This window comes from Lissotriton helveticus, chromosome 4_2, assembly GCF_964261635.1.
Source record: "Lissotriton helveticus chromosome 4_2, aLisHel1.1, whole genome shotgun sequence".
NCBI lineage: Eukaryota > Metazoa > Chordata > Amphibia > Caudata > Salamandridae > Lissotriton > Lissotriton helveticus.
In genome coordinates, this window is record NC_136064.1 from 54,565,821 (window position 1) to 54,579,614 (window position 13,794).

Below are 13,794 nucleotides of genomic sequence, written 5' to 3' on the forward strand. Positions count from 1 at the left end.
CCATGTGCTTAATGCATATTTTCCTTTGACACCATTATCTGTAGTGGGGCGTTACTGTAGCATCAATGTAAGCAACTGGTGCTATGTAAACCCCTCTGATACCCGATTCGGGTCTAGTTCGCGCTATATAAAACTTTGTAAAATGAATGTGCTGTATTACATGGCAGTACCTACAACTCTTCTGCCCACAAAATAACAACACACTTGTCACCCGGACCTTGCTGGTTAGATCCACTTATGCCATCTGTTCGCCAGAGCATGCAATGTCCTTTTTACACAGTATAAAACCAATGATTGAGGGTTGACGGGACAGATTACCCTTCCAATATTGGTGCTTAAATAGGCATGCAAACCCCCTAGCAATGCCCATACACTCAATCAAATCCTGCTCTGTGAAGACAAAGTGCGACTAAAAAAACACACTATAGGGCAATATTACTCCAACAACTAAACCACTCCACCCCTGTTCTATTTTTGACGATTTCTCCGTGCCCCTGATCTTAGACTGCACCACAGCCCTCCATCTCCGTCCAGCTGGTTCCCACTGTGTGAGGCAGGAGAAAGCTGGGGCCCCATGACCGATTGGAAAGAAGAGGGGGGAGAGCAGAGAGGGTGTGCTGGAGGAGCTTGTGGGGAGAACAGAACACTGAAAGCAATACCAGGGCGACGAGAAAGAGCTCATTGATACCTGCAGTTCGCTGCAGAGTGTAGAGGCAGTCTTCGGCCAGGGCAGCTGCGAGGAGTAGCCACAGACAGACAGAGTGCCCTCTGCTCGGAGGCAGGCTGAAGCGCAGCTCTCCCTCTCGCCTGCCTGGCTTCGCTGCTTAAAGCGCTCCGATACTTTTGGGTTTTAGTTTGCGCTATTTAAAAAAAAAATGGTGCGCAGTCTGTGTGGGGCATGGAATGGAAGGAAGGGTCGAGGGTTAGCCAGAAACAGTCCCGCGCCCTCCGCCCTGTGGAGTTTGGTTTTTACGTTTTGAAACTCGAAGATTACACAAATCTCAGCAGCGAGTGTTCAACCTACTAAGCCATTTTGTAACCCCCAAATTCCAAGGTGCGTGCACAGGGCAAGTTCTGAGGAAATGAAAGGCGCATAGCCGCTATAGTTAAAGCATGCTGTGCTGCCACAGAAAAGAAAGCAAGGCTTGTGAGGGCTATAGAAAATGTGTGCCACGCGGCCAAAGTTACCAAGCTAAGGCCGGTGATCTGGTTTTCAGTTTTAAACGAATATCAGACTCCTATTTTGTGCCACCGAACAAAGGGCAGGCGTGTCATGAATCCGTGCCCATATCTTTAAAACAACACTCACCTTGTCTGGTTTGGTCTGCCCCTTACGGGTAATTCTCGCTGTAACCCTAGAAGACCTAAAATGTGTTTATCTTTACTGTCTGTAACTGCAGAGCCGTCCGCTACCTTCCCTCGGCACGAGATATTACTGCCATGAATCCTCACGTCTGCTGTGGGCGCGCGCGTACGTACCATCGTTGCTGCGTGACTGAGCTGTGTTACATACACAGCGTAACCAGATGGATGGTGTCACCCCCATGTGAGGGTGTCAGCCGGTGCGGTTCGCACCCCCCGCACCCCCCTAGTGACGCCTAGCCTCCAATTTTCCTGAATTTGCCATTTAAGTTACTTGAACATAGGATAGCCTGTGCTTCTTAGCCAGACCCAGTTGGGCCTAGATATTCAGGTGTTCCCTTGCTGAAGATTTTCAGCATGAAAAGAAGTATTTCGGAATGTGTGCTGGCAGCCAGTTTATGTTTTAGAAGGAAGAAGAAACGTGATCCCTTTGTAATATGTCAGAAAACTGAGATTTCTTTAGCTTTTGCATTTTCTTAGTCCATTTGTGAGGCTGGTGAAAGTTATATCATAATACACTATTTTAGTTCTGCTATGACCAAAAAGCATATTAAGCTTGTTTTGCTAGATAGCAAAAATTACAGAAGTAATTTATGTGCTCGTGTTTGCTTGTATAGTTTATTTTGGTACAGATAGGGGATTTTAGGAATAAAGGGTAGCGTTGCAGTAGATATTACTCTTATGTTGGTATCAAGACTAATTCTGAAGAAGAGATGGAAAGGTCTATTGCTTTATTTTCATTAATATTTTAATGAAAATAATATTTTAATTATTTTAATTAGTAGAATTTTTGACTTTTATTAGCTAAGCCATATCCACTTTAGCTTTATTCAAATCCCTATTGATCTGCTACGCTCTTTAGTGTTTTATACTCACAATTACTCTAAAGAACAGCAAGGAGTTGTGTACAAAGTGCCTTTTGCCAGACTTTTGCTGTGGCCAGCAAGTAGAACAGGTACAATCATGAGGCCCTGGGTTACGCCAGACTATCTGTAGTTGGATGTATAAAGGTATTGGGTTTTACTTCTTGTAATCGATCAAGTAAGCAGGAGTAGATCTGAGACTGGGTGGTACCATTGATGTTTAACATTTGCACTAATAATATGGCCAATGATGTTAAGGGCAGCTCAGAGGGTGAGTGATGTTACAAGCAGATACCTAGCTGCAATCCAATATTCCACGCAAGCCTTCCCTTCATCGCTGATTGCAGTTCTCGTGCGGCTGCCTGCCCTGAAACCTGATTAACTGATGTCTAGCAGGTTGTAAGATTTAATGAAGAATTGAAATTAATGTTACTAGATTTCTGGGTTTGCCTGGCTGAGCAAAGGGTTTTAGCGATGAGTCTATTTTATTATAAGATTTCAAGCAAGGGGTCCAATGAGCGATTTTTAACATTGGATTCTTGATAGGAGACATAATGCAGTCTTTAGGGAAATATTAACAATTGGGTCGTTTTTCTTTTTAAACCAACCTATTTATCAAACTATTTTAAGATGTGTTTGTGACAATGCGTAGATTTAAAGTTTAAATAAGGGGTGCAAGTTTCTCCTTATATGTATAATGATTGTAGATTACGGGATCAATTTCAGCTGAGGCATCCCATCAACTTGTGGGTTTCCAACATTTTCCACAGTTTCACAGAGGTTACAAATATTAAATATCACTTTTTCGACTACAACCAGGGTTCACCACGTTGCGTTCTCACTCGTGTCTGTCTCCCAGCTACATTCAGTTCCCAGCAACAGTCCATGATCATGCTGGTTTGTCATCTATGATTCAAGGCAGGTGCCTGACTCTTGTCTATTTCCCCTTGCAAGGCTCTCTCGCTGAGGACCATATTTACAAAAAAAGTCACGCAGCGCAGTAAGTCGCCGTGCTGTGCTGCATGACAAGGAAAGGGCAGGAATGCACTGTATTTAACAGAATACACCACATTCCTGCCTTTGTTCCTGCACTGGTGCCATGTTGGCTGCCTAGCATAAACACAGGCACCCTTGCACCATGTTGCAAGGGGGCCAGTGTGGGCCCGATTCACAGAACTAACTTAAGACAAAATCCTAAACTTTCTACCATTTTGGTATTCACAGAAGGCACTTACTCATTTTGGTATTCACAGAAGTTAGGAGTCCGAACTTTAGGACTCCTAAATGCTTTCTGTGAATACCGAAAGTCTTAAAGTTAGGATTTTTCTCAGTTTAGGAGTCCTAAAGCTAGGATTCCTAACTTAAGGACTCCTAAATGCCTTCTATGAATACCGAAAGTCTTAAGTTAGGATTTTTCTCAGTTTAGGAGTCCTAAAGTTAGTTCTGTGAATCGGGCCCGTTGTAAGGAGGATTGTTTTTGTGCAGAAAGGGACATCTCCTGCACAAAAACAATCCAGAGAGGCTTATTCCTCTTTTTATGTGTGCTGCAGAATGCAGCATGCGTAGGAAGATGAAAAACGAGGAGATATAAAGATATTTCTCTTTGTTATGCCTCCCTCGAGAAGGCGTATCTTTTTGGCGCATTCTTAGGTCTACCACTTTTGGTAAATTTGGGAATGTGTTAAAAAACCATGGGAGAATGCCGAGTTGCGCTGTGTTACTCCAGATTTATGAAGCCACTCAGGGACACACAAATTGGCCTTGCTTGGCTTCATAAATCTCATTTTTGAGTTGCGTTGCAAATCAACTCATAAATATGGCCCTGAATGTGCAACAAAGAGGAATCCTATGGAAGTAGACACCTAGACACCTGGGTCAACCCTCTCTTGTACATGTAATAAAGCACTGTCAGCAAAAATTCAGCCAGCCAAATTATCATTGAGTTACACAAACATCTTAATCTGATTTGGTGGGCTTGCCTTTTAAATATCACTATTTGTAACAGCCAAAGCCCAGCCAAAGCCCCCACCTTTTAACATGTAGACCCATACTTGCCCCAGTATAGCAAGGGGACAGGTCTATACCAAATTATGATGTCTTACCCAGGTAGGCACTCCCCACAGATGGCATCCGCCTGGGCTGTGCAGTTCGACCTCTGGCTGCGATTAATCAGGATACAAGAGAGGCAGGAAATGCAGCGGTGGTGGCCCCAATCCTTCTTATATCTCCGACTGCTGCAAGCCACACACTTGGCATCACCTCCTTCTCCATAGCCACATTCCTGAACAAACAGGAAAATGAGCCAAAATACATCTTAGAAAATTATCAAGGACATTTACATTAAGACTTAGAAGTAATGGATGACTAAATCATACTTTTTTTTAAATGTAACTTCACATTTTGAAAGCATATTTAGATATTAGAACACTGGAATATTGTGAACTCTATTGAAGATAATGAGTGGTGGAAGGCCAATAATATCTGGTATAGACCTTCTTCACAAAATTCCAATGTTTGTCTTTCTCTTTCTCCCTAAATGACTTGCTGCCCTCGGTGGGTTGAATGTTCTAATAGCATTATAGCCCGTCTTCCTCGAGCCAAACTTGTTTTTAAAGGCCCTCTAGACTATCATAATAAAATACCTACATACGTAGGTTCGGATTAACAAACAAATAGTTGACTATTCCAATTTTCCAAATCGCAGGGAAAAACTTTTGATGTAGAGTGAATTGTACTTTTCAATACAGGAGCTGCAGAGCCAGTGTCAGCAAGAACAGCCCCAGTGAAGCAATGCTAAGCATCGTTCAGTTTGTCCTAAATGACTGAGATTTGAAAAAAATTACTCTGTCACTTGCTAATACAGAGAGCAGTGAAGGTAAAAACGCACAACGCCAATTTGACCATCTGCTTCACCTTGAAACTCTTATAGTGACTTCTGGAATCTCAAAATATTGTATGGTTAGGGAGATTCGCTAATTTTTTTCAGGAATAAAGTGCTGAGGAGCATATTACCAACAAGTAGCGATATTTATCGCTAAATAGGCTTAGCGACAATTTTTTTATCGCTGGGCATCGCCGGAATTTATCGCTGAGATAATGTGCTATTAGCAACGTTTATCTCCAAAGCGATAAATTTTCCGGCGATAGCAGCGAAATGCGTGAATATCGCTGAGAATACAGCGATATTCAAGCATTAGCGACAAAATGCTCTCAGCCATGTTATCCACCTCCCATTGGATAACATGGCTAAGAACTGGTCTGGGCAGGTGTTAGTATTTGGAAATATTCGCGCTTAGCGTGAACATTTCCATCGCTACGCGTGCCTTGCTAATAGGCGATAGCGATGTTAGCGACTGTTTTCAGTCGCTAAAAGTTTGGGTACGCCCACTTTGCATGTCATTAGCGATAAATATCGCTAACATGCAAAGCGGGCCCCAAACTGCTCGCTATCACCTAAAAGCTGTCGCTAACTGCTGTTAGCGACAGCTTGCTAATAGGGCGATAGGGAATTTTCGCAGCTTTAGCGGCCGTTTTCAGCCGCTAAGCGGCGAGAATTCTATCGCCACCCTTGATAATATGCCCCTGAGTTTGTGAGGAGTTTCAGAGTGATAGTTGTATTTCTCCCTTAAATATTTCTGGCATGTTGTGAATCTGAACACATATTTGTATATCTTCCATATGAACATGTTTTTTTATATATAATTGCTTTGGTAAATGTGCATAATGTTAATATTTTATATACAATATGTATTAGACACAGATGAATGTTGCAAGAAATAGGGTAAAGAAATCCTTTTAGCGATTAATATTCAATTTTCATTAGTTTCTTCAGAGTGGGAAATATCACTCCTACATGGTTCTCTGATGCCCTGTACAGTTACTTCTTGTGATCCCAGATGAAATCACACAATGTTAAATTTAACAACCTTTAAGTCCAATACATCGCTGAAAGTGAAGCCTCTTAACTTTTGACTTTAGTGATATCACAAGAAGTGAAATCACTAAATCTGTATACACACCAGAATGTGAAAGAGTAATGTAAGAACACGAAATGTTACCAAAGAATGTAAGCCTTTTTATGGTTGACTATGGAGCAGATGCTGTATGCCAATGGGGGAGCCATCACATGTAGAGCAATACATAGACAAACCCATAATAAGCATATGCCCAAGTACCCACCCATATACTCACATTTAGACTCAAATGACCAGATACTGTTACTCATACCCAAGTACAATAAAGATATGCTCATGAATAGTTTGAAATGCACAGACGCTAGTGCCATATGCTTAAACACAGTCCCTGGTGCCCTGGTACAGCCCGAAACACCCATGCGTTGCTTGAACTGCCTTGACACAGCCTTCAATGCACAGCTGCAGTGTCAAATGACTAGCCAGATAAGCAAGTCTGTCTCCCGGGCACAGCAGCAAATACCCAGGGTCACTATCAATTGCCCAATCACAACCATCCCCTGCTAAACTAGAGGTGTATGTGCCGTAAACATCTTCAGAAGCTCAAAGAGAAGGTCAGCGGCGCAGGTACAGACTCAGATGATGGGCTCACCTCTCTAATGGTCAGTGCAGCCCCAGATGTGCAGTGTCATACATGCACAGTGACCATCATTTGAGGGTTCAGTCCAATTCATGCATTTTATGAAAAACTGTAATTGTCGATGTTCACTATAGGCCAGTCTCCAGTGACTAGGGACATTCTTTTTCGTATAAAAAACTCATATTAATTGTTTCTCCCAGGACTGCTTTAAGGACACATGCAGTCATCTGTAGAGAGGATTATGCATTTTGATACGTTTGTAAACTTCCAGTGACAAAAAAAATGACTAACCTTGGAAAGTTCCTGGCCAGGTCCACACTCTTTGCAGAGGACACATTGTCCATATTCATCTGCAAACTCGTTTTCCGAGCACTCATCAGTGTTAGCCAGGATGAGACCAATCTAAGGAACACAAGTAGGTTATTTTAAATATAAGTTTGTAACAGACAGGTAGATAGATAGATAGATAGATAGATAGATAGATAGATAGATAGATAGATAGATAGATAGATAGATAGATTGATTTCACTGTCACAACACAATTTACCCAATTGTTATGAGCAAATCATTTTCATCGTGGATCCTTTGTACATAACTAAGTTATAAATATACATGTTCAGCATGATGTGCACCCTCAATATAGTATCCAGAATAAGATATATATCTATATATCTATATCTATATATAGATATATATATATATATATATATATATATATATATATATATATATATATACTTCGAGGTACATAGATGTGGAGTTAGGAATAGTACATCTATGCTTCCTAACATGCACTTCCCTTTCGATACTTTGTCCCTTGATATTCTTTCCATACTCTTGTATGTTGACATTCTTGGGCCCGATATTCAGCAGTAATACTGCTCAGCTCACTGCTAGGGCCTGCCCATCTCATACAAAAGGGAACTGGAACATATTTCATTCCAATGCAATCTAATAAGTCTATCTTATGTGACCAAAGTGGGCATTACTATCAGCTGCTGGGCCCGGCTTAGCCTTTGGTACCAACGACACTGCCATTGGCACCCCAGGTCTCAGAAGCTGCAAAGGAAGCATCAGAAACAGCAGGGATAGAGGCTTCTGGACTCTCTCTGCTACTTACCCTCATTCTAATCCTTCTGTCCCTTGAGCAGCAAATAGAGGTCTAATGAGACGCTTAGGATGGGGTAAAGGGGGCAACTCTGCTATCATCAAAGAATATATTTTGGTTAATTGAAGTCCATGATAAACTGGTATAAAGAACACTAACTCAGTTTAAGAAAGCACTTTACTCAGTCCCTAAGACCACTCACTCCAAAGTCACAACACTTAAGGGATCTTTTTCCATGGCTTTAAAAACTGTACCAGAATTTTTTGTAAAAAAATCAATGCCTTAGAGATGGCTTCACTAGCAATATCAGAGGAGGCACCATGACTCTTACATGGGTGAAGGTAATCTGCATCGAAACAAGAGTCTACTTTGAAGGACACTTCCCTTCAGTTGAAGGATTACCTGTGATAGAAGCAGAGCCAGCAGCAAGGTGTGTCCATTCGCTGCCATCTTGACGCCCTTGTCATCTACGTGTAATTGATCTGACTGAAACAAGAAATGAAGAAGTTACCAACATTTTAACTTTGAAAAGGACTAGGTAGCTGCTCTAGAGGAGCACATATTCTTCTGGATTACTTGAAGACCTTGAGTAAAAAAGGCAGTTAAAATTCATATAACATTGCAGATAATGGTAAATAAATGTGCCACTGCTTGCTCCATCTACAACAACATTATAGGTACACAACGTTGTCCCTCAAATATATAAAGTAGAGGTTCCCTTGGGGTAGCTGCACCTATTCACATTCTGACCCTCAATAATGCTATCGCCCGTTTTTCTAATGGTAAACCAGAAATGTTATCTATGTCATACTATGTCTGTGGAATAAAAGTTATATTGGATTGACATTACAGGGGGTAAAGAAGAGGATTGTGCAGCATAGATCCAGGATTAGATGATAAATAGAAGTAGCACACATCGTCCAACACTATGAAAAGATGGGGCACGCTCACAATGATATTCAAGAGACGGTTTGGACTGTGATAGAGCAAGATCCAAGAGGGGGATCAATAGCGTTGAAGCTTGCTGTTACTTAAGCCAGAATGATTCAGAAATTAAAGACAGTCACTTTAGACCTTAATGAAACAGATGAGATCTATAGTCTAATGAAACAATAATTCAAAGTTTACATCCATTAATGTAACTATATGGCGATATATGCGATACAGTACATGTAGTACATGTACTATTTATTTATTTGCACACTTGTACCGCGCTGGGAATCGACTCCCTAGGGAGTATCTCCGCGCCATTGGCAGCATCTCAGAGCACAAAAGCCCTATCCTATAATTTATTAATTGTCCAACCAGAGCTAGTAGTTAAACAGGAAAGTTTTAAATTTTTTCCTAAAGGGAAAGAGTTCCTTACATGCTCTGAGTTCATAAGGAAGTTCATTCCAGAACTTTGGACCTGCTACTGATAGCGACCTTCCCCCTTGTCTTGTCTTCCAGAACCTGGGGACAACCAACAATTCACGATCTCCAGATCTCAGAGATCTTGAGGGGATATAAGGACTACATTTTTGTGATAGGTAATGGGGACCATTACCCATGATACACTTGTGGATGATGCAACAAGATTTAAACAGCACTCTCTGTTTCACTGTGAGCCAGTGAAGTTTATTTAGTAGTGGTTTAGAGGGAGTGCGAGCCGGGGCATTGAGAACAAGGCGGGCCGCCGTGTTCTGCACCACTTGCAGTCTGGCAGTGATCCCCTCATTGGCGGCTAGCAGCAAACCATTACAATAGTCCAGTTTACTCAATACGAGCGACTGAACTAGAGTTTTCCTGGTGTTATCAGGTAGCAGGGGGAATACCCGTCGGAGAAGCCCAATTACATGGAAGCAGGAGCTCACCACTTGATTAGCATGATATTTAAGGTTGAGCTCCTGATCCAGTTTCACTCCTAGATCTTTCACAACCACTTTGGGTTCGGGGACTGGGCCTAGGTCTTGAGGCCACCAGTCAGGAGTCCACAAACGTTTGGCTTCCCCAAAGAGCATCACCTCAGTCTTGGAGACGTTGCACTGGAGAAAGTTTGCTGACATCCAGTGTGCCACTTCTTCCATCCCTTGAGAAAAGGAGCTACGTACTTCCGGAGTCATGGTTTTAAACGGAAAGAGGAGTTGGGTATCGTCTGCATACGATACGGGAATAAACCCGTGGGATCTCATGATGTTAGCTAGGGGTGCCACGTAGATGTTAAATAACGTTGGGCTCAAGCAGGAGCCCTGTGGCACCCCCTTAGAGATCTCCACCTCCTCAGACTGATAGGGACCGTATGACTCTTTGGGTACGTTCGGTGAAAAAGCTCCTTAACCAGGCCAGCGCCTTGCCTCCCAGACCGATGTCAACTAGTCTGGAGGTCATGATCTCATGTGATACAGTGTCAAACGCCGCTGACAGATCTAAAAGCACCAGGATAACGGAGTAACCCTTATCCTGTAGGATATGAAGATCGTCAGCGACGGACAGCAAGGCGGTCTTAGTGCTGTGTCTTTGCCTAAACCCTGATTGGGATGGATCTAGTCCCCCCGTACTTTCAATATATTTGGATAAGTGCTGGTTAACAAACTTCTCAGTAAGCTTCCCCAAGAAAGGGAGGAGAGAGATGGGTCTCAAGTTTGTCAGGTCAGTCCACGGAATGGAATTATTTTTCCGTAGAGGCCGCACCAGAGCATGCTTCCAATCAAGGGGAACTTCCCCTGTACTCAAGGATAGATTAACGACCTGCTGAATTCCAACACCCAGCTCATCGCTCAAAAGTGACATGACCCATGCTGGAATGATATCTGAAGGGCACCCACTTTTTATATGAGTGATTAGAATGGTTATCTCCTTCAAAGATATTGGTGGGAATTCAATAAGTCTGTTAGCCTTGTTATCTGTAGTACTAAGGTGTGGATGAACCAGACTGTCAACAGTTCCAGTGTTGTTGGGGATGGTTTTTGAGGTCAAGATCTTAGTATAAATACCTTCAATTTTTCTAACAAAGAACTGTGAGATGTTATCGCAGAGTTCCTGGGACTCAATCCCCTCAGTTTCACATGCTATGGGCTTAATAAACGTTTGTAAAATTTGATAGAGGACTTTAGCATTTTTCCCAGCTGCTGATAATTGGGCTGCTATATGATGTTTCCGAGCAGACCGAATAGCTTTGTGGTAGCTTTTTAGGGAAATATAGTAGTTATCTCTATCCTCGATCTTGCGTGTGACTCTCCATCGTTTTTCTAACTTCCTCGCAGTTAGCTTTAGTTGTCTGAGATCGTCCGTAAACCAGACTTCTTGTTTAGGGGCAGGCCGTGGTTTATATGTCCTGGAAGGGACAACATGATTTATAGTTGTGATTACGGCTTCATTAAACCTGGCTAATGCAGTGGTGACGTTATCGCCACATTCAACCCAATTGGGTTCTATATATTTCCCCCTAAAACTCTTGGGTGTTAGTTTGTTCCAGGGTCTTCTGACATCCGCCATTGTCCTCTGAATACCATTTACCCTCTGGTTAGAACGAGTATGGAACTCTATGATGGAGTGGTCAGTCCAGTCCACTTGAATGGGAGGCAGACATTTAATCACTGAAGAAGTATAAAGCACAAGATCCAGTGTATGGCCAGCTATATGTGTGGGTCCCTGATTCATTTGGTTAAAGCCGAGTGTGGCCAAATCCGCCAGTAATGTCTGTGACTCCACGCAAGTATCTATTTCGCTGTGGACATTAAAATCCCCTACCAAAATAAAATCTGAATTCACCTGCAAATGGGGAGCTAAAGCTTCAACAAGATGAATGGAGAAATTCCCAGGAGGACCAGGGGGTCGATAGACCAAAGCTCCCTTCCTGGTTTCCCTAGAACCAGGGTTAATAGTCAAAATTAGGAGCTCCATTTGTGGGTTACACACCGTCTCGGTAATCACCACCTCCATTTCCTGTCTGAAAACAATGGCCAGCCCACCTCCAGTTTTAATAGGGCGGTCCATCCTAACCATTTTATATCCTGACGGCACCCCCAGTGTAATAGCCGGAACAGTGTGGGGTTTAAGCCAAGTCTCAGTTAAATAACAAAGGTGTGGGTTCTCTGATGTTAAGAGGTCCCAAACCTGAGTGGAATGAGTGACCAAGGAGCGAACATTACACAGTAGGCTCTTACAATTTAAAAGAGAATCGTTAGAAGGGCTGATAGTCGACTTTATAGGGTCTTTAGTAGTGACAGATAAAGTAGATCTTAACTGACACGGGGTAATTACCGCGCTTATGGTAAATTGTGTTAGGCATTCCCTACAGGTAAACGGTCCCTCCAAGTTACTCCCTACCTTGTGGGAGCACAGAGTTGTAACATCCCTGCCCATGTCCATAAGGGTCTGGCTGGTGTACGAGAGAGCTAGACGCCGGAATGACTCCGAGCACATGGTGGTATCCGCCATAGCCCCCTGCCCCTAGCCCCGTCCTGTCGCGGACGGGGGCAGACGGGCTGGTCTTTGGCTCGTCTTAGGCGCAGAATTAGGCGCTACACTGCGCGTCAACACTGCGCGTTGAGCCGACGAGTTGCTTTATAGCCCTTGAGTCTGGGAGAGCTAGAGCGCTAACCGCTCGCCTCCCTGTATGTTCCTGGCTCTGCCCCGCCTTCCGCACCCGTGATTGGCTTGAGGGTCGGACTGGGCGTGCAGGCACAGGTCGAACAACAACAGGAGCTGGTCCCTCAGTGCGTGTGGGTAAGCGGAATTATTTTAACAATGTGCAACTAGTAATCAGTTTCACACAAAACAGGCAATTATTCCCCTTTTTAAAGCGCTGCTCCAAATGGCAGAGAAAAATAATCACAGGCTCACGGAGCTGGTTTTCAACAGTAAAAACAATTAAAACAATAGCGAGCAACAATACTTTGAGAATGGCGCCAAGCGGGTTCAGGGAAAGCTGCCACCGTCCCCCTTACCGCGAGGACGAGTGCCTCCTCGCTACCTTTATAGCCCTTGAGTCTGGGAGAGCTGGAGCGCTAACCGCTCGCCTCCCTGGATGTTCCTGGCTCTGCCCCGCCTTCCGCACCCGTGATTGGCTTGAGGGTCGGACTGGGCGTGCAGGCACAGGTCGAACAACAACAGGAGCTGGTCCCTCAGTGCGTGTGGGTAAGCGGAATTATTTTAACAATGTGCAACTAGTAATCAGTTTCACACAAAACAGGCAATTATTTCCCTTTTTAAAGCGCTGCTCCAAATGGCAGAGTAAAAATAATCACAGGCTCACGGAGCTGGTTTTCAACAGTAAAAACAATTAAAACAATAGCGAGCAACAATACTTTCAGAATGGCGCCAAGCGGGTTCAGGGAAAGCTGCCACCGTCCCCCTTACCGCCCCCTTACTAGTCTCTGGTTCAGTTCTGGAACTTTCTTTAGATCTGTGCTCCCAAAACTTTTTAGACCCACAAACCAATTTTTAGAACTACAAACTTTCTTTTTCTACCTAGCTTTAATGGACATGAGGAGGTCAGTTTTTAATGGCCTAAAGCCCTAAACCATCACGTAGCACATTTTCCACTAAAATGGCCACAACATTTGCACTGACATACAGTTTTACTTAGATATAGCTATACAGAACACACATTTTAATGTGTGGATATCAGGTTTTAGTGAATGTTTATCATTTGCGAATCACAAAGTAAGGTGTCTTAATTCGTTTTGATCCTACTAAAATATTTGCTTCCATAGCACTACAAAGTAAAAAAAAAAAGTTTTCAATTGTGCTTTCATAACTGCTGAATGTGCAGTTCATTTAAAGTACTTATATTTTCTTGTGTTTTACGTACAAAATTGCACCCTACAGCCTTTATGTTCTCACTTCCTCTACTCTAGTGACAATGTCACATAATCCACTTTACTTTTCTTTCTCTCTGAATGCAAAGTTAGAGGATTTTCTAAACTC

General features: G+C 43.0%; 1 protein-coding gene across 1 annotated transcript in view; it reads right to left on the reverse strand.

Annotated features, from left to right (window-relative positions):
* LOC144751956 (uncharacterized) overlaps positions 1-11,859 on the reverse strand; it is a 52,557-nt gene extending 40,698 nt beyond the window's left edge. Inside the window, exons 1-4 of the mRNA XM_078639919.1 lie at positions 10,300-11,859; positions 8,287-8,370; positions 7,068-7,178; positions 4,328-4,506 (exon numbers count right to left, since the gene is read on the reverse strand). Coding sequence (XP_078496045.1) covers positions 4,328-4,506; positions 7,068-7,178; positions 8,287-8,370; positions 10,300-11,859 — 1,934 coding nt within the window. The remainder of the gene's footprint in view (positions 1-4,327; positions 4,507-7,067; positions 7,179-8,286; positions 8,371-10,299) is intronic.
* Between the last annotated feature and the right edge of the window lie 1,935 nt (positions 11,860-13,794).